Raw genomic sequence first — 21948 nt, forward strand, 5'->3', positions numbered from 1 at the left:
CAGGCCAACTTCTCCAGTATCAAGAAACCAGTGTATGGAAATATTAATGGCTGGAAATGAGGATGACAGATCCTCTTTTTAGCAATTACAGTGCCTCTGGGCTCTAAATCTCTGTGCTCATGAGGAGAATCACCTGAAAAGCACAAACAATATATAAAATGCCCTAAATTAGATAATTTTTTTTCAGCTGTGAATAAATGCAATCCAGATATCTTAGATACACCCCTCACCTGCTGTCTGAATCAAAGGAAGGCCCCTGGTCTTTAGGGAGAAAACCTGACTCTAGTGCCATTTTGGAGGCCCTTTAGCAGAGTTAGCATTTTAGGTGGACGGTCACTTGGTGAAATAGTTGCCTCAGACTGAGTTCAGCCTTCTAGCTCAATAAGGCAGCGGTTGGTGCTAGGAGGAGGGAGAGACATCAAAAACCAAGAAAACATGCACAAATGGTTTTCTCCTTTCCTCTAGGTCTTCTGTTATCAGTAAAGGGAAAACCTCTATACAGGACAGTCAACAATAAAGCCAACCTGTTGGTAACAAGCATTCTTGACCACAAAATATATTTACCAACACTGATAGCAGTGGCAGGTCAAAAACAGAACCAAGGATTTTGGAAAAAAAAAAAAAAAAAAAGGGCCACTTAACAACGGCATTACAGGTAAAATACGTATGGCCATTAGACACCAGGATCCTGTTACCTGAGACGAAGGAATCTTTTTTAGACACATGCTTTAAGTTAGTTTCTCATGTCACTGGGACTCCCATTCCCTTCCATTTCCCCTTTTCTCATTTCATTCTTTCCCATTCTGACTTTTAAAAAAAGTTCTGCAGTGCCTAAGTAGTTTATGAGTGAGCATTTTAATACAGTACTTGTAAAAACCTTTAGCCATAACCTGTTTGGGGTCCCTAAAATTGCTTTGTGAGGAAATGTTTGACCTTCTGGAACACTGACCTAACCTGGTTTACTGAAGTCATACCATGTTACAGCCATAAGGCCTTTTTGATTTTTGTAAATGAAGAAAACAGGGACAAGAGGGGTTGATTCATTCATGGTCTAGTGGCTATAAAGCAGATAGTCACCTGAATCACAGGCGACTCCTCTTTCCATCCCACTATGCTGCCCCTACCAGATTGGATTAAAAAGACTTGTTTTGGGAATGGAATGCTCACCAAGGTTGTTAAAAAAGAAATCCTAAGGCCCTGAATGGGCTTCCCTGGTGGCTCAGACGGTAAAGAATCCGTCTTCAATGCAGGGGACCTGGGTTCGACCCCTGGGTTGGGAAGATCCCCTGGAGAAGGAATGGCTACCCACTTCAGTATTGTGGCCTGAAGAATTCCATGGACAGAGGAGCCTGGCGAGCTACAGTCCATAGGGCTGCAGAGTCAGACACGACTGAGCGACTTTCAGAAAAAAAAAAGGCCTTGAACCAGTGTTTATCTAGGAAATTGGCAATCTCAAATCCTATTCCTTTGTGTGTTGAGGGACAGAGGAGAAATCAGATTCAGTTTGTACTATAGCTTTTATTTTTCCCTTGTTATCGCTCCTCAGTTACCTGAGCTGATTTAGTGGAGCTCATACACCTGTCTTTGGGATCCACGTGTGTTTCAAAGAACATTTCTATCACTCATCAGTGCTTATCCAACCACATCTTGGTTCTTCATTCAAGGTATTTTCTCATTTCATTGTTTAGTCTGTAAAACCTAGTAATCAGCTAGAATCCACAGTATTAGTAGTGAGCAGTGTTCTGCTGTGGCAGGAGGACATATATACTGGTTTTTCCGGTGGTCTGGCCACAGACTGCTAGGCTTCCTCCTGGTAGCTGCCGCTCTCCCTTAGCTGATTCCAAGAGTGCTTTAAGCTTGGCACCCAGGAGTAGGATTTCCGCTTACAGCTCTGGCCGAAGGCACCTATATTCCACTGACCTTCTCTGCAAGTACTTATGAACTAGTCACTCAGTGACTCACTGAAGATTTTAGCCCTGCTTGGAGATGGGACTGATGTTCTTGCCCAGAATATGCTGAGTTGACTAAAGCAGCCTCAGAAGAGTGGCTTCTATTTTCACACACGCAGTTGAAAACGGTTTTTCAACAATGACTGTGATAAAAACAAAGTATTAGAAGTGGCCACTTGGACACCACTTTGGGTGGCACTAAAATTTTAAAAATTTTACTATTTTGTGAGGTCCCAAAGTCTTAACATTTCCAAACCGACAAACCTCTATCGATAAAACAATAGCATAAAGTATTACATTGTAAAATAAAACATTATTGTGTAACCCTGTTGTCTCATTTGAAATTATTTCTAGTATCTCCAGTTTTTCTTTGTTGACTGTACAAAATTCCCACCTGTCCCCTGAGATTTTGATTTTAAAATGTTTTATGAAATGGTTTTAATATCCTTCTATCTAATAAAATAGAAAGCTGGCATCTATCTTGGTTCTAAAAGTTTAAAAATGTTATTATTTTGTGAAATCCCCAAGTTTTAAGAAACCACATTCGAAATGTTCAGCACAATACAACTTAATATAAAGTTTTACTCTTAGGAAACTGGAGCTGAGAACTAAGCTCCTTTCTACTCATTCAGTGGGAAGCAGCGATCTGGACAGCCAATCAAAACACCTGAGGTTTCCAGCCACCCTAGTCCATAAGGTCATACACAACTTAGACATTCCTTTGGTTATCTGGCGCTGAAATTTCTGAGATAGATGAGGGTTAGCTACTTTCTTTCAGTCCCTGTAACCGAATTAGAAAGAAAACAAACAAAACCAAGCCCAGCTCAAACTCTCCCACATATAAATTTTAATAAATGTTCATTAGCAAGCAGAGTTTCTGCTACCGGCTCTGGAGGTTCAGTAATGCCTTACCTGCATGTGTTGGCATTCACCCATCACTTTGCATTAAAGGTCCACTTAAGGCAAACCTGACAATATTCCAGAGATGGGACTGTCCTAATCCAGTCAGCAACAAGCAACAGGAATCCCTGGACAAATGGCAGGAAGTAAAAGTCAAGCCTCAGGCACAAGTCCTAGGGGTAGACTACAGGCCTCACTAGATTTTTTTCTGTAAAGGGATGGGGAACTACGCTGAAATAATTTAGTTCACATATCCTGAATACCTCTAGTTTTAACAATGAGAGCCACTACTATTAACTAGGAGTTACATCCAGTCAACGAGCTATACATTTCAAAAAGATAACCTACTTCAAACATTTACTCTTTTACTGAGGCTTCTGAAGTGACTGAGATATGGATGCCAGGAACACCCGTGCCAGCTGCCTGGGGCATTTCTGATTAGAGGTTGAGCTGTCCACTGCGGGGGCAGGAAAACCCACGGCAGAGCTGCTGACTGCTGCAGGGAGCATGTATAACCTGACACATGGGTAAAAAGGCTACGACTACAAACTCAGGAAAAGAGGAAATACTGTTTCCCAATTCCTCAGGACCCAACAGACTTTGTTTCAGGTGGGGACAAGAGCCAGCAGTATGAAGACGGAAAGGGGAAAAGGGAGTCTATGTAGTTCTGAACCCCCCCCCACCCTGCCACCCTACACTGTAGGGGCTGCCACATGCTGCCCTTTCAGCAATGGTAACGAATGCTTAGCAGGACTTCAGAGTACCACAGAAACTGTGTGGCTTGTAAAAAAACAAAACATATATTACAAGACTTATTTTTATGACGACAGTAAAATTTAACATTTTTGTTTTGAATCATTCCATCAGTTCTAGGTGGAAGCACATCATAAGTAGGGAATAAACTAACTAAAAATAGAAAAAAATAGCTACTCTAAGTACAATTTTATTAGAAAGACTATGAGGTAAACTTCAGAAAGGCAAAGCTAAATCAGTCTTTTGTGACACGTGAACTCAACTTATAGTCACCGAAGCATCTGCGTTGCTCAAGGAAGTGCTCCCCGCAGTGGTCTCTCATAGGAACTTAAACAAAGTTAGGCTAGCAAATTAGGGAGTCAAACAGAACACACATAACTAGAAAATTCTTTATTAAAACATATTTGATGTTACAGTGACTGAGAAAGAATTAAATTTATTAGCTTCTGAATTCTAAGTAACTCAAGATATGTTCAGCTGAAATAGTAGTCTTAAATGTGCAAAAATGTCAGTCTTATTTAATCATAGGTTCAACTTTCATAGTGACTAACAATCTGAAAGTGGAGGTTCTTTTATCTGATGAATATTTACTCTATCCTGGCACTATTTTAGATACTAGACATGCCAATGGAAAAAAACCAAGTAACTGTCCAATTTTAAATTTAAAGGAAAATTGTAGTCCTTGAAATGTTTATGATTAAGTATTTTCATAATTATGTTTTAGATGTGTTTTGTTCTTAATGCTTATTGAGACAAAAAAAAATCTGGACATTTGGCAGATTCGATCATTTCCTTCTTGAACACATACTGTAACTTTACAAAACTCCAATGACTTTTGTACCAGCTGGGCATCCCGAGATTGCCTGGGAGACTTAACTAGTTATCGGGCATTCACCCTGGGCTAGATACCCAGCACTGCACGAGTTGTACAGGTACCTAGGAGCAGCGCCTATGTGCCCGCCCACTGAGATATGCCTTGGTTTGGTTGAGAAACTTTTTTCAAAAAAAAAAAAAATTATTTTTGGTTGTACTAGGTCTTCGTCGTGTGCAAGCTCTTCTCTAGTTGCAGAGCACGGGCTCTAAGGCACGTGAGCTCAGTAGCTGCGGCTCCCAAGCTCTAGAGTACAGGCTCAGCAGCTGTGGTACATGGGCATAGCTGCTCCACAGAATATGGCATCTTCCAGGATCAGGGATGGAACCTGTGTCTCCTGCATTGGCAGGTGGATTCTTTACCACTGAGCCACGTGGGAAGCCCTGGTTGAGGAACTCTTATAGGCAAATAGAAGGTATCTAATAAGTACTTACTACAATGAATGGTTTTCAGAACAAGATGAAAATCTGTAATTCTGAAGACTTTTATATCATGTTCATAGATGCCTTCAAAATGTAAATAAATCATATAATTATTTAGACATGTTTGGTGACACCTAAACTTCAGAACACTTGCAAAGACATCACCTGTAAAAGCAGTCACTTCAATACAATTAAAATGCTATTTTAAAAAAATATCCTTTAAAACAGTGGTTCTCAAACTTTAGCAAGGATCAGAATCTCGGGGGTGGCGGGGGAGAAGATGGGGGAAGCTTGTTTAAACTACAGATTGCTCGTCCCGCCCCCAGAGTTCCTGACAAGTTTTCAGGTAGTCTAGGCATGACACTCTGAGAACCACTGCTTTATGACAGAGTCTCCAGAATTCCAACTAGGAAGTGATGCCCATATGCTATTGCTTTTTCTAATAGTAAATAAATAAAATAACATTTCTGATATGGCTTCACCAAACTTCAAATTTTTATACTCTTGGAATGTCCTACTTAAGTAGAATAACACATAAAACTTATGCATCTTGACTTATAAAAATTCCCATGAGTTCAAAAGACAGAACCACAGACTAGTCCAGTACTGGATAATCTGCGGCAACGTTATTGACAAAACCTACAGCAACTACTGGGAAAGGGACTGTGCTGCTCCTCCTCCCCGCTTCTTCCCCTTCGAAAATCTTAACAGGAAGTCATGAAGGGATTGCACTCAGCATGAGAACATGACCCACTATGCATGTGTACATAAATAATGCGTGAACCGCCATACTGAAGACTAAGAGTCAGGAACTTCCTCATCAGGACAGCAGTAATATTCCACAAAGCATATTTGTCCATCTTCATTTCTAATCATATACTGTAATGAGAGAAATCCTCGGTTATCTGTTCGAATAGATACTTTACAAGACAGGACTAATGCCTTTGTAGAGGGTTTCAGTAAAGAAATCTTGTATCTGCAGAAAAGTAAACAAAAAGCTGTTATTTGGACACATTTAAAACATAATTCCAAGTAAAGGACAAAAGTTAGCCAAGAACTACCAAATAGCAAATATAAGAACAGAATCAAATGGCCGTCCAATTTGCTAATATTTTCTTCATTTTGAAAATTTAATTCACTATCACAATGCCAAATTCCCAAGTAAACCCAGCAACCTACTATTTATTTTTTGCTATACTTTTATCTATACGTTGAAAATCTTAAAAATTTTTATTTAATAGAAATATAGTATTTAACCTCGCCTTCATCACCAAAATGGCAACCTACTGACCTGTTGACCTGGGTCTGATTGCAGTGAAATGATTCCATCAAATCAGAATCTTTGGGATAGTCAAGGTGGGAGCTTCCTGCGTTCCCAAAAGTAGATAACCTATAGTAGAAAATGAGCAATTCATTTATTCATTGGTTCAACAATAAGCCACATTAGTATCCAAATAAGCAGACACTTCCTTAAGAAGCTCATTCTGGTGAGTGGAACAGGTATGTAGACAGCTGTCGACAAGGCACTGTAACGACGACATAAGAAAGATCCCTGTAAGATGCTGCAGTACAGAGCTGGCAACCAATAAATGACTTTGCAAAAAGCCAGTCACAGAAGGAATCTAGGGGGCTCTGCCTCCATTTCATTACCTTGATATTACTTTGATATTGTCCCTCCCTCTTCCTCAAATCAGAACCATGTAACAGGAGTGGAGGAGTGACGGAAGACCCTGATCTATGTCAACGGCAAGCCCAGGGCCCTGCCAGCTACGTCTACTGCCACACCAAGCAATTAGGGCTTTTGTGTGTCTCAGATGCTTTTCAGGCTGTTTTATGGTTTTCTTTGCTTGGGAATATCAGTAGTTTGCAGACACTTTGTGAATGTTCATGTTTACTTAACTTACTGATCATTTGTTTCGGAGAGTGAAAGTGTTAGTGGTTCAAGTCCTGTTCGACTCTTTGTGACTCCATGGACTGAAGCTCACCAGGTTCCTCTGTCCATGGGATTCTCCAGCAAGAATACTGGAGTGGGTTGCCATGCCCTTCTCCAGCGGACCTTCCTGACCAAGGGATCGAACCTGGGTATCCTGCACTGCAGACAGATTCTTTACCATCTGAGCTACCTGGAATTAACATATATGAGCACTGTAGGTGAGCGCTATATGAGCACAGTGATAAAGACCTAGGTGTTTGCTGGCTTTTCCCAGAATCCATCTTTTCTCTCTTCTAACATCACCTCTTTCTCTGAGCCATGTTGTTCATGCCCAGCCATGCTGATGGTTCCCAAATCTATATTTTTAGTCTAGACTGATCTCCTGAACTCTATACCTATCTATCCAACTACTCCTTAGTGTCACAGGCTCAAGTTTAACATATCCAGAAAAAAATATTTCAACTTCCAGTTCCCCCCCACCAAATAATTTCCTGTATGGGAGATGAAAAATACCATGGTTCATCTAGTCACCCATGCTGAGAGAGATCATTTAGATGAGCAGCCTCTGGAATACTCTGCTTAAAGTGCCTGCAATCTTTAATTCACATCACTGCTTAAGTAGAGTTAGACTCATTTCCACTTTGATTAGCATTTTAACCCATCTTGAGCAAATTTTTAAACTACCTAACCAATAAGGAGGAGGAAATGGAGAAGGAAATGGCAACCCACTCCAGTGTTCTTGCCTGGAGAATCCCAGGGACGGAGGGAGCCTGGTGGGCTGCCATCTATTGGGTCGCAAAGAGTCGGACACGACTGAAGCGGCTTAGCAGTAGCAGCAACCAATAAGAAAAGCCTGCAGTTCTTCTAAAGTAGATACAAAAAGAATAATTACACTTCTTACACCGTATGTATTTAACTCCTTTACTCTAATATTCTGAAATATTTCAAAAGAGTAGAAATAAATAAATTCTCTGATTCTAATCCTGAAGAGTTTTGCCATTTCATTTGTTGGGTAAAATATGAGAAGCAGCTTGATAGTTTTTGATACTATATTCCTGCTGAAAATTGTCCTCTTAGGAAGCTCACCTTGACCATGCCTCCCTAAGTACTCCTGTGCTGGTTCCCTAATTTTAATGGCATGTAATTTTCTTCTCTCTAAGGTGTTTCATGTATATCCTCATCACCTTGATTTTAAGCTTTTCCTTCCTGTAGTGCTTAACGTAAATATGCACACTCTAGGTGACTGACACTTAGTGAATGAACCATGTATAGAAAACACCTATTTCCTCCAGCATCCTGTACTAACTTGGGAAAAAGAGATACCATATGCTGTGAACACCTTTTGCAAAAGTTTAAGCCCAATTTTCCTCACAATGCAACTCATCTATGATGGTAAGTAGTACAGCACTGAAATGACTAGTTTATGAACTCAGAGATGGGGCTACTCTTCTAGAAACCAACACTACCTATGAAGCTTTCAATAGTGAGTTAGTCTTCCTGGGTCTTCTAGTGTCCTGACACATAAAAGTATGAAGTAAGAGTAGAAGGTCTCTGAAGTTCTGAAAATTCTTGTATCCTGGGTAACAAAAACTCTGAATCCTAAGCAAATGTGTAAGCAGGCAGATGGAGTAAACTACATTAACTAGGACTGCAGGGCTTTCAAGTACCTGAAATAAGGTTTATCTGGAGACATGGTGATCTGCAGGACCTCACTCGTCATATCCAACTCGGAAAATGCTTCACGGAGCCCCTCTGACTGCAGAATAATTTTATTAATGACATTGGTGCTGCAGAAATCAAAATCCAGAGTCTCCTCAGGCTCCTGAGTGTTGATTTTACACACTGTCACCACACCTCCTTCTTCTAGAAACAGCATCAGAGGGTAACCATAACCTTGGTAACACATCCGAAGTGCAGTAAAAGTCCCTGCAAAGGAAACAAATCATACTCTGGGCTTAGTTTTAGAGCTCTGGGCTCTGCTTCTCCTCAAATCATGCCTAAAACTCAAGAATATTTTACCATGTCCATTTCTAGCATATATATATGTATATCCTTATGAGAAGGGATCACATCTTCCCTGATGATAGTTGTGTGTAGACAATTCCAAAAATAACTGCAAAAAATTGGGAATGAAATACTCTTTGAAATCGTTTTCCAGGTTGCCAAAAAAACAAAAAACCACACTTCAGAGATAGCTAGGTGATTATATATAAATATACAACTTCAGGATCTATACAGTCCATTTTGCATGTATTAATAATAACTGTTGTAGGATAGATTATGCTATTCTTGAAGGTTCAATCTGTGTTAACAATGAATTGCTTTCATATTGTCTTATTATAACATCAATGTATTCCCTGTGATAAGGACCCTCTCAATGTTTTCTACTGGGAGATAGTCTTTATATTTCACCACATCTTAAGGTCTGCTGCTAAGTCACTTCAGTCGTGTCCGACTCTGTGTGACCCCACAGACGGCAGCCCACCAGGCTCCGCCGTCCCTGGGATTCTCCAGGCAAGAACACTGGAGTGTGTTGCCATTTCCTTTTCCAATGCATGAAAGTGAAAAGTCAAAGTGAAGTCGCTCAGTCGTGTCCGACCCTCAGCGACCCCATGGACTGCAGCGTTCCAGGCTCCTCCACCCATGGGATTTTCCAGGCAAGAGTACTGGAGTGGGGTGCCACTGCCTTCTCCATCTTAAGGTCTAATTGGGAGAAAAAGGGTGGTTAATGGAGGTTAGGGTTTTAGCTCTGCAAAACAATAAAGAGGAGAAGGGATATGACAGGACACTCTACTCCTCTTTCTTACTGGGTGGAGAATCACACTGAGGAATGGAAGAAGGCAGGTGATTTTATGGAAAACCAGTTGGGGATCACTGCATTAGAAAATTATAATTTTAACCAATCCCAATAATAACGGAATTGTCAGTATAAAATTAAAACATATTTTCTAGAGGACCATAACTGATCCTTTCCTATGAAGTAAAAATCATCCTTCTGGGGTTTCCCTGTAGTTTTAACTATTTCTAAAAGTATATGACTATTTTAAAGAAAAGCATTTAGGAAAATAAACTTCATTTATAAACAGGGCTTAAAGAAAAATGAGCAAATGTCAAACACAGTGAACTGGGAGTCAGGACAACTGGTATTTATTTTCTCTGCCACTAACTATAATTCTTCACAAATTAGGGAAAAGAAGCAATTAAAATATATTTCTCAATGTTAAACATATTTAAGACACGTTCAAAGTATTCTTTTAATTAGTTCAAATTTAAAATCCTAAAAGCTTTATAAATTAAAAGGTGAACGTAAATATAAGAACCATTAGCATCTACTAATATTATGAAAAATCAGAATACATGATTGTGGCAAATGAAAAATAAACTGGCAATTAATTTTTTAAACAAATGTTTATATTGCTTATATTCTAATAATCTTCCTGTATTTTTCTGACCATCCAGAAATGCTTTTATGTTATTATAATGACAATAAAGTAGTTCACCTGGCACAGGACTTGATCCAAAAATAGACAAACAGTCTAAAAGGACAGTTAAATTAATTCGAAAAGTAACAGACTCTTCTTGAACTCTAAACTCTTGAAATATTCCAGCCTATAAAAAAAAGTAAATGTGAAAATGTATGTTAAAGAATGAAAATGCACACATACTATTCTAGAGCTCACTTTGTTTTTAAAATAACAATATTGTGCTAAACCCATGAAAATAATTTCTGATTATCAAACACATCTTAAACGTTTTCAACTGAGATCCACTAGAATACTACTACGCAGTAGTTGAAGGTGTAACTGATTTCAGTCTGATGCAAAACTTTATGAAAAGGTCCTTCATCTAGCTCCTTGGAGCTAAACTATCTCCTACATGACTCTCCCTTGTCTCCTTTTTGTACCCATCAGTTGGGCTAAAGTCATGTGGAAAACAGCCAAACAAATTAGACAATGCATGAGTAATAACTGACTCTCAATTTCTTTTGAGGACAGGAACCATGTCTGATTAATCCCTCTATACCTGAGGTCATACTGTGCCCTTAGGTGTTCCAAATAAATGCTAAATTAAATGTGAAATCCTATCTGAACCATACAACTATTACTTTGTAAGAACAAACAGATTATAACCAAGAAGAGGAAAAAATAATAATAGGGAAGTAGTGCAAAAGAACATATACTACAGAAACAAATGTTATGGGTTCTCATCCCAACTAAGCCACTTGCCAGCTATAGGACTGCTGACAAATCACTTACATAGTGTCTCAGTTTCCACAAATGTAAAATGGGAATAATAATAGAACCACCTCATAGGACTGTTGTGACTTTTTTAAAAATTTATCAAAATAAATTTATTAAAAGTATTCAAAGACCACTTCAAAGTTTAGCTGCCATCAGGACAGTTTTGGCACTCATGATGGACACTGTCATTTTCTACACAAAAGCACTCATTCTAGTACAGACACCAACTGACAGTTCAAAGACCAATCATTTCAGTTTTAGAGTTATGTGAGAAAAAGTGCCGATGATCTGTAGTCATAGGAACTCAATACCCTTGCTCATAGTAAACATATATTACCCAGAACTAAAGAAACTACATCTAAACCACTATTGTTGTGAGGATTAAATTATTTAAACACAGAAACATACAAAACACTCAGAAAAAATGCCCACCTATAGTTTAAAATATTTTAGACATTATTAACCATTATCTCTGTAAAACACGATAGGAAAAGGATTTGTTATCAGGAGAGAAAAAGAATTCAAATAATGATATTTTGTGCTCCAACTTAAATGAGGACCCTTGGAATTCATTGAGCTGGGTGAAGAATGCCATACGTCACTGGATTAAAGGTGCCAACTTCCATACCTGAATAAAAGCATTTGCTTGTACACATTTTGCGTTTTCCACTGTAACCTTGATTCCATTTTTAGTAGCAAAACACGTGGCATGTTCTCGGAAATGAATAGCCTTCAAGATAGTGGAGAGGTTCCTGACGTTGTCAAGGCTGGCCACTAAGCAGTGATCATTCTCGTCTGGGATCCGCTGGGTTAGGAGGGGCATGGTCCACGGCGCATTCGGCCCCGAGGGATGCTCCTGATGAGATGCGACAATAAAACTCCCTGTCCAGGCTGACGAGGCTCGCGATTTCAACCTGCGTTGAGCCGAGTGGAGGAGGCCTCGAAGTAGGGACTGAAACCCCACCTCTGCCACTTAACTATCTCTAACTTTGGGGGAAATTACCCTGTAAACTAGGGTTTCGTCGTCCTTATTAAGGAGACAGTAACACGAAAAATTACGAAGGACAGAAATACGCAACCAACACGGTCACCGGGGTCAGTTTCGCCAAGCCAAACAAAGGCTCCGCTTCCTCAGTCAGAGAAGAGCTGTCCCGCGCCTCCAATCTTGCTTCTAACAGGATATGCGCTAGGGGAGCGGGCTTGAGTCCTTGCAAGGTCCTCCAAGAGACCCAGACAACCAGTCACCACCACTCACCAGCCCACGACCCGCTTACAGACTTGTCTTGGGATCCCCAGCGCCCAAACCCGACCTTTGCGCAGCGCCCGGATGCAGCTCCTAGAAAACTGCGGAGGAAGTGGAGCGGCTCCCCCAACTCTATTCAGATATGTCGGCCACCTCGGCCACCGTCACCACAGAGATAGAAGAGGCCTAGAGAGCCGACCGGGCCGTACCATAAAGACGGAAAAGAGGCACCATAGAGCTGCAGGACTGTGGAGCTGGGGGCCGGGACCATAGAGACAGGAAGGCGGAGCGAGCGGCAGAGCCGGAAGGAAGGCCCAGAGCGAAGGCGCGGAGCAAGATGGCGGCGACCAAGAGGAAACGGCGTGGAGGCCTGGCGGTTCAGGCGAAAAAGCTGAAAAAAGAAGCGAAAAATGGCAAGCTGCCGGCTAAGCCGAACGAAGTATCAGAGGAGGCGGCGGAAGAAGAGAAAGATCGTATCCCAGGCCCAGTTTGCAAGGTAAAGGGGGCTTTGCGGCCGCGGCTCCACGCGCTTTCGTTGTGGTACCCACCTGATTCCCGCTCTGGAAGTTTCAGAGATGCTGGGGGTGTTACGGGAGCTCCGTCTCAGCTCTCCGGCGGGACCAGCTGCCGCGTTTACGTCTAACCCTAGTGCGCGTGGCTGCACTCTTGGCAGGCTGCTGACTGAGCAACTTGACCGATTTCAAAGCTGTTACCTGGCTTGCAGAGAAGCGACTTTCGGGGATTGTTACAGTGTTTGGTCTTCATTTCCTTCGTTTTTTGTTGTTGTCGGAGGAAGGAATTCTTCTTAAACTTGCTTTTCTCTCTAGAGTATATATCCTTTCCAGTGATGGGATATCCAGAATATTCCCGTATTCTGAATGTTGAAGTTGGTTATGCGGTTCTTTAAAAAGCTACTGTCCTTTGGGACTATGCTTTAGACCTGATTTTTTAAATTTTACTTTTAATTGGAGGATAATTGCTTTACAATGTTGTGGTGTACAGTTTTCTAATGTACAATAACGTGAATCAGCCAAAAGTACACATATATTCATTCTTTCTTGAACCTCATTCCCATTCCATTCTCGACTTGTTTGATTTGTAACTCTCAAGGGATACGAAAAACTAGGGTAGATACTATGAGTTTTAGTTGTACTCGACAAAGTTTTAATGTGCCAAGCACTGTAAGAAGTTAGGTTTCCCGTCCTTTGGGATTGCAAAACTAAAACGTGACCACTTTCTCCTAAAATGTTGGAGTTTAGAAGGAAACTAAGAACTGATATATAAGTTGGTGGTTTTTATTCAGAAGAAGGTGAACACAAGTTGTTGAATCTTTCATTCATCTGAGAGCTCCTTAAGCTAGATAAAATACTGTGGAGACAGTTGGTCTGATTTAGTGATTTCCTTCTGTCCTCTCCTGCCACCTCCACCACAGCTTAGCATAGATCTGTATATACCACGTAGTGAATGATGGGTAAATGTGGCAAGCACTGGGAAAGGAGTTAGCTTTGAGGAATGAAAGATTAGCTTGAATTCTAACCCTGATGTTAATTAACGGGGACATTTTGAACTCTTCTCACTTGCAAACCAAGGAAGAAAATGTAATTTACTTTTTGTGAAGAGTAAACTGGACTTCTTGTAGATTTTCTGTAGATGTTAGATTCTCATTCTTCCCTTTAGGAGCTAAAAAGAAATGTGATGGTATCTGTCATCTGAGTCATAATACGAAATTTTTTATTTAAGTGCAGGAGATAAACATTCCTTTGGGATTACCAGGTAAGGGATCATGAAGGATTCAGCCTTTGAATTGGATCCCAAGGTGAGGCCAAAATTTCGATATTCAAAAATGAGAGGGAACAATATAAGTCCAGAGGGAGAGAAAAAAACTAATCAGAGGTGTTGAAGTGGATGAAATGCTGGACTTGAAAAAAAAAACAAATTGGCTAAAGTGTAGGTAGAAATATAAATGTACTTTAGAATCTAGTGTTAAAGCTGTGTCATTTTGAACTTTGTTTAGAAAACCCTGGAAGATAAAAGATGTGATTAGAGCAATCAGGGGGTAGTCCACCTTGTCTATTGGAGGAGCTCCTGGTACGGAGGACTAGCATTTGAAGATCTGCAATTGTTATGAGATTATAAGAATCTGAACCTTGAAGGCAGTATCACTAAGAGACGACTAAGAGTTGTTGGAAAGAGAAGTTGACAGCATTTACTGGTACTTATGATATGAGATAAGAGCAAATGGAAGATTCAAAGCATGGGGGACTGAAATGATGGTGACATCATCAGAAAAATAGGATGTTTACAGATTTTAAGATTTGGTATCCTAAAGTTGAATTTGAGGTAAGTCAGATACTGGATTATTTGAGCTAGAAAGAGTTCTTATCTTTCTGTAGAGTTAATTGACAGTGAAAGCTGTGAGAGTGATTATGAGAACTGTCATAATCAGGAGGAGGAACTGGAGAAATTGAAGAAGAACAAAAGGAAGGGATGCCAAGGAGGTTTCTGGGTAGCAGCTGGGGTCAGTAAATGCTACTGAGATTGAATTAAAGCTGAGGTCAGGATTGTTTGAGTTGCTACTTGGAAGCATTTATTTTTAAACAAGATAGATTCACCATGAAATGTTAAAATTCTCACACTTTTTTTCTTTAGGGGAAGTGGAAAAACAAGGAACGGATTCTCATCTTTTCTTCTAGAGGAATAAATTTCAGAACAAGACATTTAATGCAAGACTTGAGAATGTTGATGCCTCATTCTAAAGCAGGTGCTTTTATATCATATGTGTTAAAACTTCGTATTTGTAAACTTGCCTGTTTATATATTTTCACTTCTAGTCACACTTTGTTCATTCAGCATGTCAGGTAAAGAACAACAACTTCTCAGAAGTTTTATCTGTTCAGTGCCAAGATTTTTCCAATTAATATTTTTTAGAAATTCTCTGCAAAATTCATTAAGCATTGTCTTCTCTAAAACATTTTTTGAAAGTCTGGGAATGACTTCATTATAATGTTCTCAGAGGCCATGAGCTGGTTTGTCCTTCGAAATGAATCAAGACTGCCATGTGTTATTTTCTGCATTTAAAACAAAATAGAACAAAAAACGGTTCTTATTAAAAACTTAATATATCAGGAGTATGATTTGAAGCACCTTTAAGTTGGGACTCAGTCTACTCCTCAATGCCAAGCTTTTTCTTTTATAATGGGATGTCTTACCAGCAAATGAAAAACATTTAGTAATGATTTGGAACCATGACAGTGTTCTCATGCAGCTGTATTTTGTGCCTGTGTTGGGAGGTGCTTAGGTTTTAATTCTTGGTAATAATATAACAGTGTTTCTGAATAAAATAACAGTGTTTCTGAAACTGAGGTCTGTAGTTACATAAAGAGAATTTTAATTTGTATTGTTTCCCTAAGTGAGTGTTTCTAAAACCTGTGTCCTAAAATTGGTTTGTGAGAATTTTCCTGTTTTGGAAAGAGACTCATAAAATTTAGGTAGACCTCATTTTATTGTGCTTCACTTTTTTGCAATTTTTTTTTTTCTCCATATGCAGACTGTGGTAACCTTGTGTCAAGCAAGTTTCTTGGCACATTTTTCCAATGGCATTTATTTGCTCACTTTGTATCTCTGTCACATTTTGGTAATTCTTGCAGTGTTTCAAACCTTTTCATTGTTATTTTGTCATCTGTGATCAGTGATCTTTGAAGTTACTACTGTGGCTCACTGGAGGCTCATGATGGTTAGCATTTTTTAGCATTAAAATATTTTTAAATTAAGGCATGTACATTGTTTATTTAGACGTAATGTGTTTGTACATCTGATAGACTACGGTATAGTATAAGCATGACATTTATATGCACTAGGAAGATGGAGGAGCCTGGTGGGCTGCAGTCTATGGGGTTGCGAAGAGTTGAACACAACTGAGCGACTTAACTTTCATTTTTTACTTTCATTCATTGGAGAAGGAAATGGCAGTCCACTCCAGTGTTCTTGCCTGGAGAATCCCAGGGACGGGGGAGCCTGGTGGGCTGCCGTCTATGGGGTCACACAGAGTCGGACACGACTGAAGCAACTAAGCAGCAGCAGCAGGAAATCAAAAAAATTTATGACTTGCTTTCTTTCAATATTCTATTTATTATGGTCATCTGGAACTGAACAGGCAGAATCTCTGAGGTATGCCTGCACACAAAGAAACACTGCCTAGGTCTTTATATTTCCTGAGGACTATTTTCAATCACTCATTTTTGCATTTCAAAAGAACAAGATTTTTAAAGAGGTCATGTGTCTTCAGCACTAATCATTTTGAAGATCAGTAAATCTCATTTAAACTGAAAATTATAAAGATACTTAATTTTCTAGAAAGTATGAGTGATTTGATTGAAGTAGCTTTGGAATCTTTTTAATTTTTTTTTTTTTTCTTTTTACAGATACTAAAATGGATCGTAAAGATAAGTTATTTGTGATTAATGAGGTAATTTAAGAAAGTAAAGTAAAATATTCTAGCGGCACTATTTAGAAGCAATATTTTAGAACATGAGAAGTTGATCATTTAAAAAATAAGTCAGTTATCCAGTGACTTAAGTTGTTTTGTATAAGACATGCAAATTTTATGAACTTTAATTATGTACCTTCTAAATTTTTTTATAGTACTCATTGTCTATTTCACAGTTCAGTGCTTCAGTATGTATTATTTCTTGGTCATTCTTAAATTTGTCTTCTTTCAATAAGCGTATTGAGGAAAGTATTTTGCTAGTATTAAAAGCAGTGCATATGATATTTGCTCTTAAGGTATTATGGACTAGTAATAGGTTAAAATTTCAAAGTAGTGTTGAAGACTAAACTTTAATTTTTAAAGCAAATTTTTTTTAAACTTAGAATTGTTTTAGATACTTCTTTCTAGTTATTAGAAAGGCTTCTGTTATTCATTTAGCATAAAATTTTGAAGCCCTGTTCTATCATGGGATTATTCTATAGAAACAGTGTTAAAAGAAATGCCCCTGTCATCATGGAACTTACATTCTGATGAGGGAGTCAGGCCCCTAATAGGTAGTATAATTTCAAGTGAAGATAGGAGACATAAACAGGATCTGGATTGCAGCAGCTAATGCTCACAACTTAGCATGTAGTTTTATTTATTCCAAGAAAGTAAGCAACAAAAGCACTGAATTGATGAATTCTTTAAGCCTCAGGTAGTGTATATATATAGAGTGTTTAATTTATAAATACTATAATAATAAAGGACTTCATTCCCTTATTGCTTTTGTGCATTTCTCACTTGTGACTTTATAAATCTTTAAGACGTTGACATTTACTTCAACTTGAAATAGGTTTTGTATACTCCTTAGTGATTTTATAGAACCAAATCACAGAAATGGTAGTACAGATGAGGAAGAAAAAACATAAATTTCTTGAGCTTAAAATAGAACAGCAAAAGAGTTAAACATCAAACTAATGGTTATAAAGGATGTTTTTCGTTCTTTAAGGACTGTTTCTGCAATTGGTGAGGTTGTAATGTGCTTTATTCCTGGGGTTGTTTTTAATCTTAGTAGTTTGTACACAGGAATATGGTCAGAAGAAGAGGTTCCCCAAGGGAGGCCAGTTAAAATTCTAGACCAGAAATAGTAGCTGTTTCCGTCAAAGAGGTGGGCAGAGCATAGTTTACCTTATGCAGAAAATCTAAACATTTCTGCAAATAAATTGACTTTGATTTAGACCTTTGTAACCTCTTAACCTGCTGAAGTATTCTTGGAGGAATCTGAATATTCATTCTTTGAATTGCTTTAGATCTTAGTTTTATTATGTACTTCATTTTTCTATACTTTGCTCTATTTAGGTTTGTGAAATGAAAAACTGCAATAAATGTATCTATTTTGAAGCTAAGAAAAAACAAGATCTCTACATGTGGTAAGAGAATTATTTTTTTTTAATTTTTTAAGTTATGAAAGTATAACACATTTACAGGAGACTTGGAAAATAAAAGTTATAGTTCTACAATATATTGCAATTATTTTTTAGTAGATTAATTATGATTTTTAGTTGAAGTTTCAATATCAAACTCTCAAAAATTAATAGAATGAATAGACAGAAAAGTAGAAGAATATAGTGGACCTGAAAAGCACTGTGAACCAATTCAATATAATTAAGATTTATCCAGTTTTCACACAACAGCAGGATACAAATTGTATTCAAGTTCCCAGAGACTATAAACCAGGAGACACTGGAACATATCTAGGGATGTACAACAAATGCAAAAATTCCATGGTCTAAAGGTATTGAAATCATAGTCTTTTCTTTTAAAACTGTGAAATTATGTTAGAAATCAATATCAAAAGAGAATGTTTTAAATAAATTTGGGAATACGTGAATACTGTTAGCACTTTATGGTATCTTTTCTTTTTTTTAAACTGTGCATTTTATGTTTCTGACTGCACCATGTGGCATGTGGGATCTTAGTTCCCAGGCCAGGGATCAAACCTGTGTTCCCTTGCGTTGGAAGTATAGGGTGTTAACCACTAGACCACCAGGGAAGTCTCTGTGGTATCTTTTAAATTGAGCTGGTAGTAAGCTTTTACTACATTCAATTCTAATTAGTTGAAAAAGCTTCTTTTATATTTTTTAGGCTTTCAAATTCACCTCATGGACCATCTGCTAAATTCCTTGTTCAAAATAGTAAGTTGACTCAACTTAAATTTTTTTTGTGAGAAAATTGAAAATAATCTTTTGGGATAATTGCGCCAAAGTTATAACTTTTTGTTGTTATAATTTTTCTAGTTCATACCCTAGCTGAGCTAAAGATGACTGGAAACTGTTTAAAAGGTTCTCGGCCCCTCTTGTCTTTTGACCCTGTAAGTTTCTCATTCAGTGTGTGAGGTTTAATTTTCTTACTGTGCATGGTTGTTTTTTTTGAGTGGATATAGTTGTATAATTCAATTTAGTTAATAAAACACAATTTTAAGCAGAATTAATGTTGTCAAATAATATGTTCACTTTATTCTTATAGGTTTTTGATGAATTACCACATTATGCTTTGTTAAAAGAACTCTTAATTCAGGTAAATATCTTTACTAGAAACTGTTTTTAGTAAAATACTATAAATAAGTGTCTTCCTTTTAACTTTATCTAAAACACATATGGTATGTCATAGAGTACAGAACTAACATGTCCCTTTTTCCCCTAGATCTTCAGTACACCACGGTATCATCCCAAAAGCCAGCCATTTGTGGACCATGTGTTTACATTCACCATTTTGGATAATAGGATATGGTTTCGGAACTTTCAGGTTAGCTTTTATTTTTAATTATATAAGTTAGGATACATAGTGTTTATGGTATAGAATAGGCAAATGATACTCTTTTTCTCTTACATAGCTTTCTTTTCCCTACAGACTTGTAGTAAATAACCCCTATTTCATAACCTAAGTTCATGGCTATCAGCTGAGTATGGATTTTCTCACAAGTCACTAGACATTGAGTAAAATATAAGTTTCTCTCCTAAGAGGTTAGAGTCTGCTGGGTCTGGGGTGTGGTTTTAGACTTAGAAAAACATAGCCCCCATAGAAAACATTTGATGAGAACTGTCAGATGATTCATACAGTGATTCATTCAGGAGGAGAGGTGGATGAAAACAGCAAGACAGAATTTCAGACAGCGTGTGAAATAAACTGGGCTTTTTTCTGCTTGTGTTAAGCAGAAAAGATGTAAGTTAAACATATCCCCTTCTTAACCTCTGAATGCAGCCCTACCTTAAACAAAAATAGTAATATTTGTGGTTCAGAAGTTGCTCCTTAATTCCACAGTCAGTAGCCATTCAAAAATAAATTTTGCCATGTATCCTTTTATATGCCTTTTAATCTAATTTGAATTAGATTTATAAAAACAACTCAAGGATTGATTTAAATTTTGAAAGAGTGCCCCATAGGGTGCTTGAATACATTTTGTTCTCATGGTTGCAGTTTTAAATAATCATTTGACCAGTTTTGCAAGAAGACATGTGTTGTGAGAAGCTAGATACAGACCAGATTGAAATGACTCAATTTTAAAGACACACTGAAAAGACATTTATATTTTCCTATGACAGCTACCTGTAACCAGTAATACATTTCAGAAAATATTGATGATTTGGCATTTGCCAAGTTTCCCTTCCACCTTAACTTTATTGGTTGTTAGTTCTTTTAGGTACATTTGTAATGAGGATATAGCCCGTGTACCATTTAGAAGTATTTTATTCAAATCAAAATGAAATGTTTCCTTTTTTTTAATTAAAGATCATTGAAGAAGATGCTGCTCTTGTAGAAATAGGACCCCGTTTTGTCTTAAATCTTATAAAGATTTTCCAGGGAAGTTTTGGAGGACCAACTTTGTATGAAAATCCTCACTACCAGTCACCAAACATGGTAAGCTGTTTCTGTTCACTGGTCCTTGATGTCCTAAAACTTTTGGGCCAAAGTAATTCTGTCAAATAAGTGTTCTGTTAACTGTGAAACTGAATTTGGTTTTTGCTGCATCCAGTCTTACATATTACTTTTTTTTTTTTTTGATGATGCAGCATAAAGGGAAATAGGTTTCATAAGTGAATGTCCTTGCCATGTATAAAATGTTTATTTTTATTCAAAAGCACCTTTCATATTTTTTTTGTTTCTAGCATCGGCGTGTCATAAGATCCATCACAGCTGCAAAATACAGAGAGAAACAGCAAGTGAAAGATGTGCAGAAGCTGAGAAAGAAAGAACCAAAGACTATTCTTCCCCATGATCCCACTGCAGATGTTTTTGTTACGCCGGCTGAGGAAAAGCCGGTAGAAATACAGTGGGTGAAACCAGAGCCAAAAGTCGATTTGAAAGCCAGAAAGAAAAGAATTTACAAAAGACAAAGAAAAATGAAACAGAAGATGAGCAGTAGGAATGCAAAATGAATCAATGGAGAACTAATTTGATTTCAGTTGTTTTATATTTATTTTGTGTTCAGTGTATAAATCACTTTTGTTATTTGCGATGACCTTACATCTAATTAGTGTGACATTTAAAAGAAAAAACTTAGGATTTTGTGACTTTGGTCCGGGTGGGTCTATGTTTTTCTAAATAAAATATCACCAGAACTCATCACCTAATTTCTGTTTTTCTTTTTCAAGCTTTACATATTACTAAAAACTTAGCACACTTAAGGTTTAGGCCCACTGTCTTGAATTAAAATTTTCAGTTTATTAAAGCTGAAATTCAGGCAGATTTACTGGATTGTTACTATATTGAAAACAGTATTAGGCACTTTGAGGGCATCGTTTCAGATGGTACAGTGAGGGTAGAGTGCTAGCAGGGGAAAACATCTTACTGAAGTTTGAGTCCCTGAGTCACAAGGCATAGAAAGAGCCAACTTCTCTTTTTTACTTACCTTGAAAAAAATAAGAGAAAAATATTTAGGTTTTGCAAATCAAATAAGTTGATAAATGTATTGAAAGCATTTTGTAGATTACAAATTTAATTTAGAAGCAGTGGGTGCAAATTACTTAACAGTAAAAGGAAGAAAAACGGAACAGTTAGGGCACCAGAACATGTGAATTTTTCCTGTTATGAAAGAACTTTATTTGAAGCAGAGAGAGCACTGGGCTTATCACCCTGAAGAACGATTAGTAATAGGATTCTGGGTGCAA

At 37.9% G+C, this 21948-nt stretch overlaps 3 protein-coding genes across 4 annotated transcripts in view; 2 read left to right on the plus strand and 1 right to left on the minus strand.

The window, feature by feature from the left end:
- Positions 1-2569, plus strand: part of TTC23L (tetratricopeptide repeat domain 23 like) — a 66576-nt gene extending 64007 nt beyond the window's left edge. For both annotated transcript variants that reach the window (XM_040262307.1, XM_040262306.1), the window contains one exon: positions 466-2569. In XM_040262307.1, the coding sequence (XP_040118241.1) occupies positions 466-517 (52 nt within the window). In that variant the 3' untranslated portion in view covers positions 518-2569. The remainder of the gene's footprint in view (positions 1-465) is intronic.
- A 1081-nt stretch (positions 2570-3650) lies between these two features.
- Positions 3651-12597, minus strand: RAD1 (RAD1 checkpoint DNA exonuclease). The gene is made up of 6 exons (XM_040262309.1): positions 12380-12597; positions 11698-11925; positions 10329-10437; positions 8496-8754; positions 6187-6285; positions 3651-5871 (listed from the first exon to the last, which is right to left on the minus strand). Exons 2-6 carry the CDS (start codon positions 11890-11892, stop codon positions 5694-5696), a joined length of 840 nt encoding a protein of 279 aa, XP_040118243.1. The 5' UTR covers positions 11893-11925; positions 12380-12597; the 3' UTR covers positions 3651-5693.
- Positions 11915-21403, plus strand: BRIX1 (biogenesis of ribosomes BRX1). Its single transcript, XM_040262308.1, has 10 exons — positions 11915-12808; positions 14962-15073; positions 16734-16777; positions 18140-18210; positions 18926-18975; positions 19078-19151; positions 19307-19357; positions 19484-19585; positions 20570-20698; positions 20947-21403. The coding sequence occupies exons 1-10, from the start codon at positions 12650-12652 to the stop codon at positions 21214-21216; spliced, it is 1062 nt and encodes a 353-aa protein (XP_040118242.1). The 5' UTR covers positions 11915-12649; the 3' UTR covers positions 21217-21403.
- The last annotated feature ends 545 nt before the right edge of the window (positions 21404-21948 follow it).

Source organism: Oryx dammah, unplaced genomic scaffold (assembly GCF_014754425.2).
Source record: "Oryx dammah isolate SB20612 unplaced genomic scaffold, SCBI_Odam_1.1 HiC_scaffold_20, whole genome shotgun sequence".
Taxonomy (NCBI): Eukaryota; Metazoa; Chordata; class Mammalia; order Artiodactyla; family Bovidae; genus Oryx; species Oryx dammah.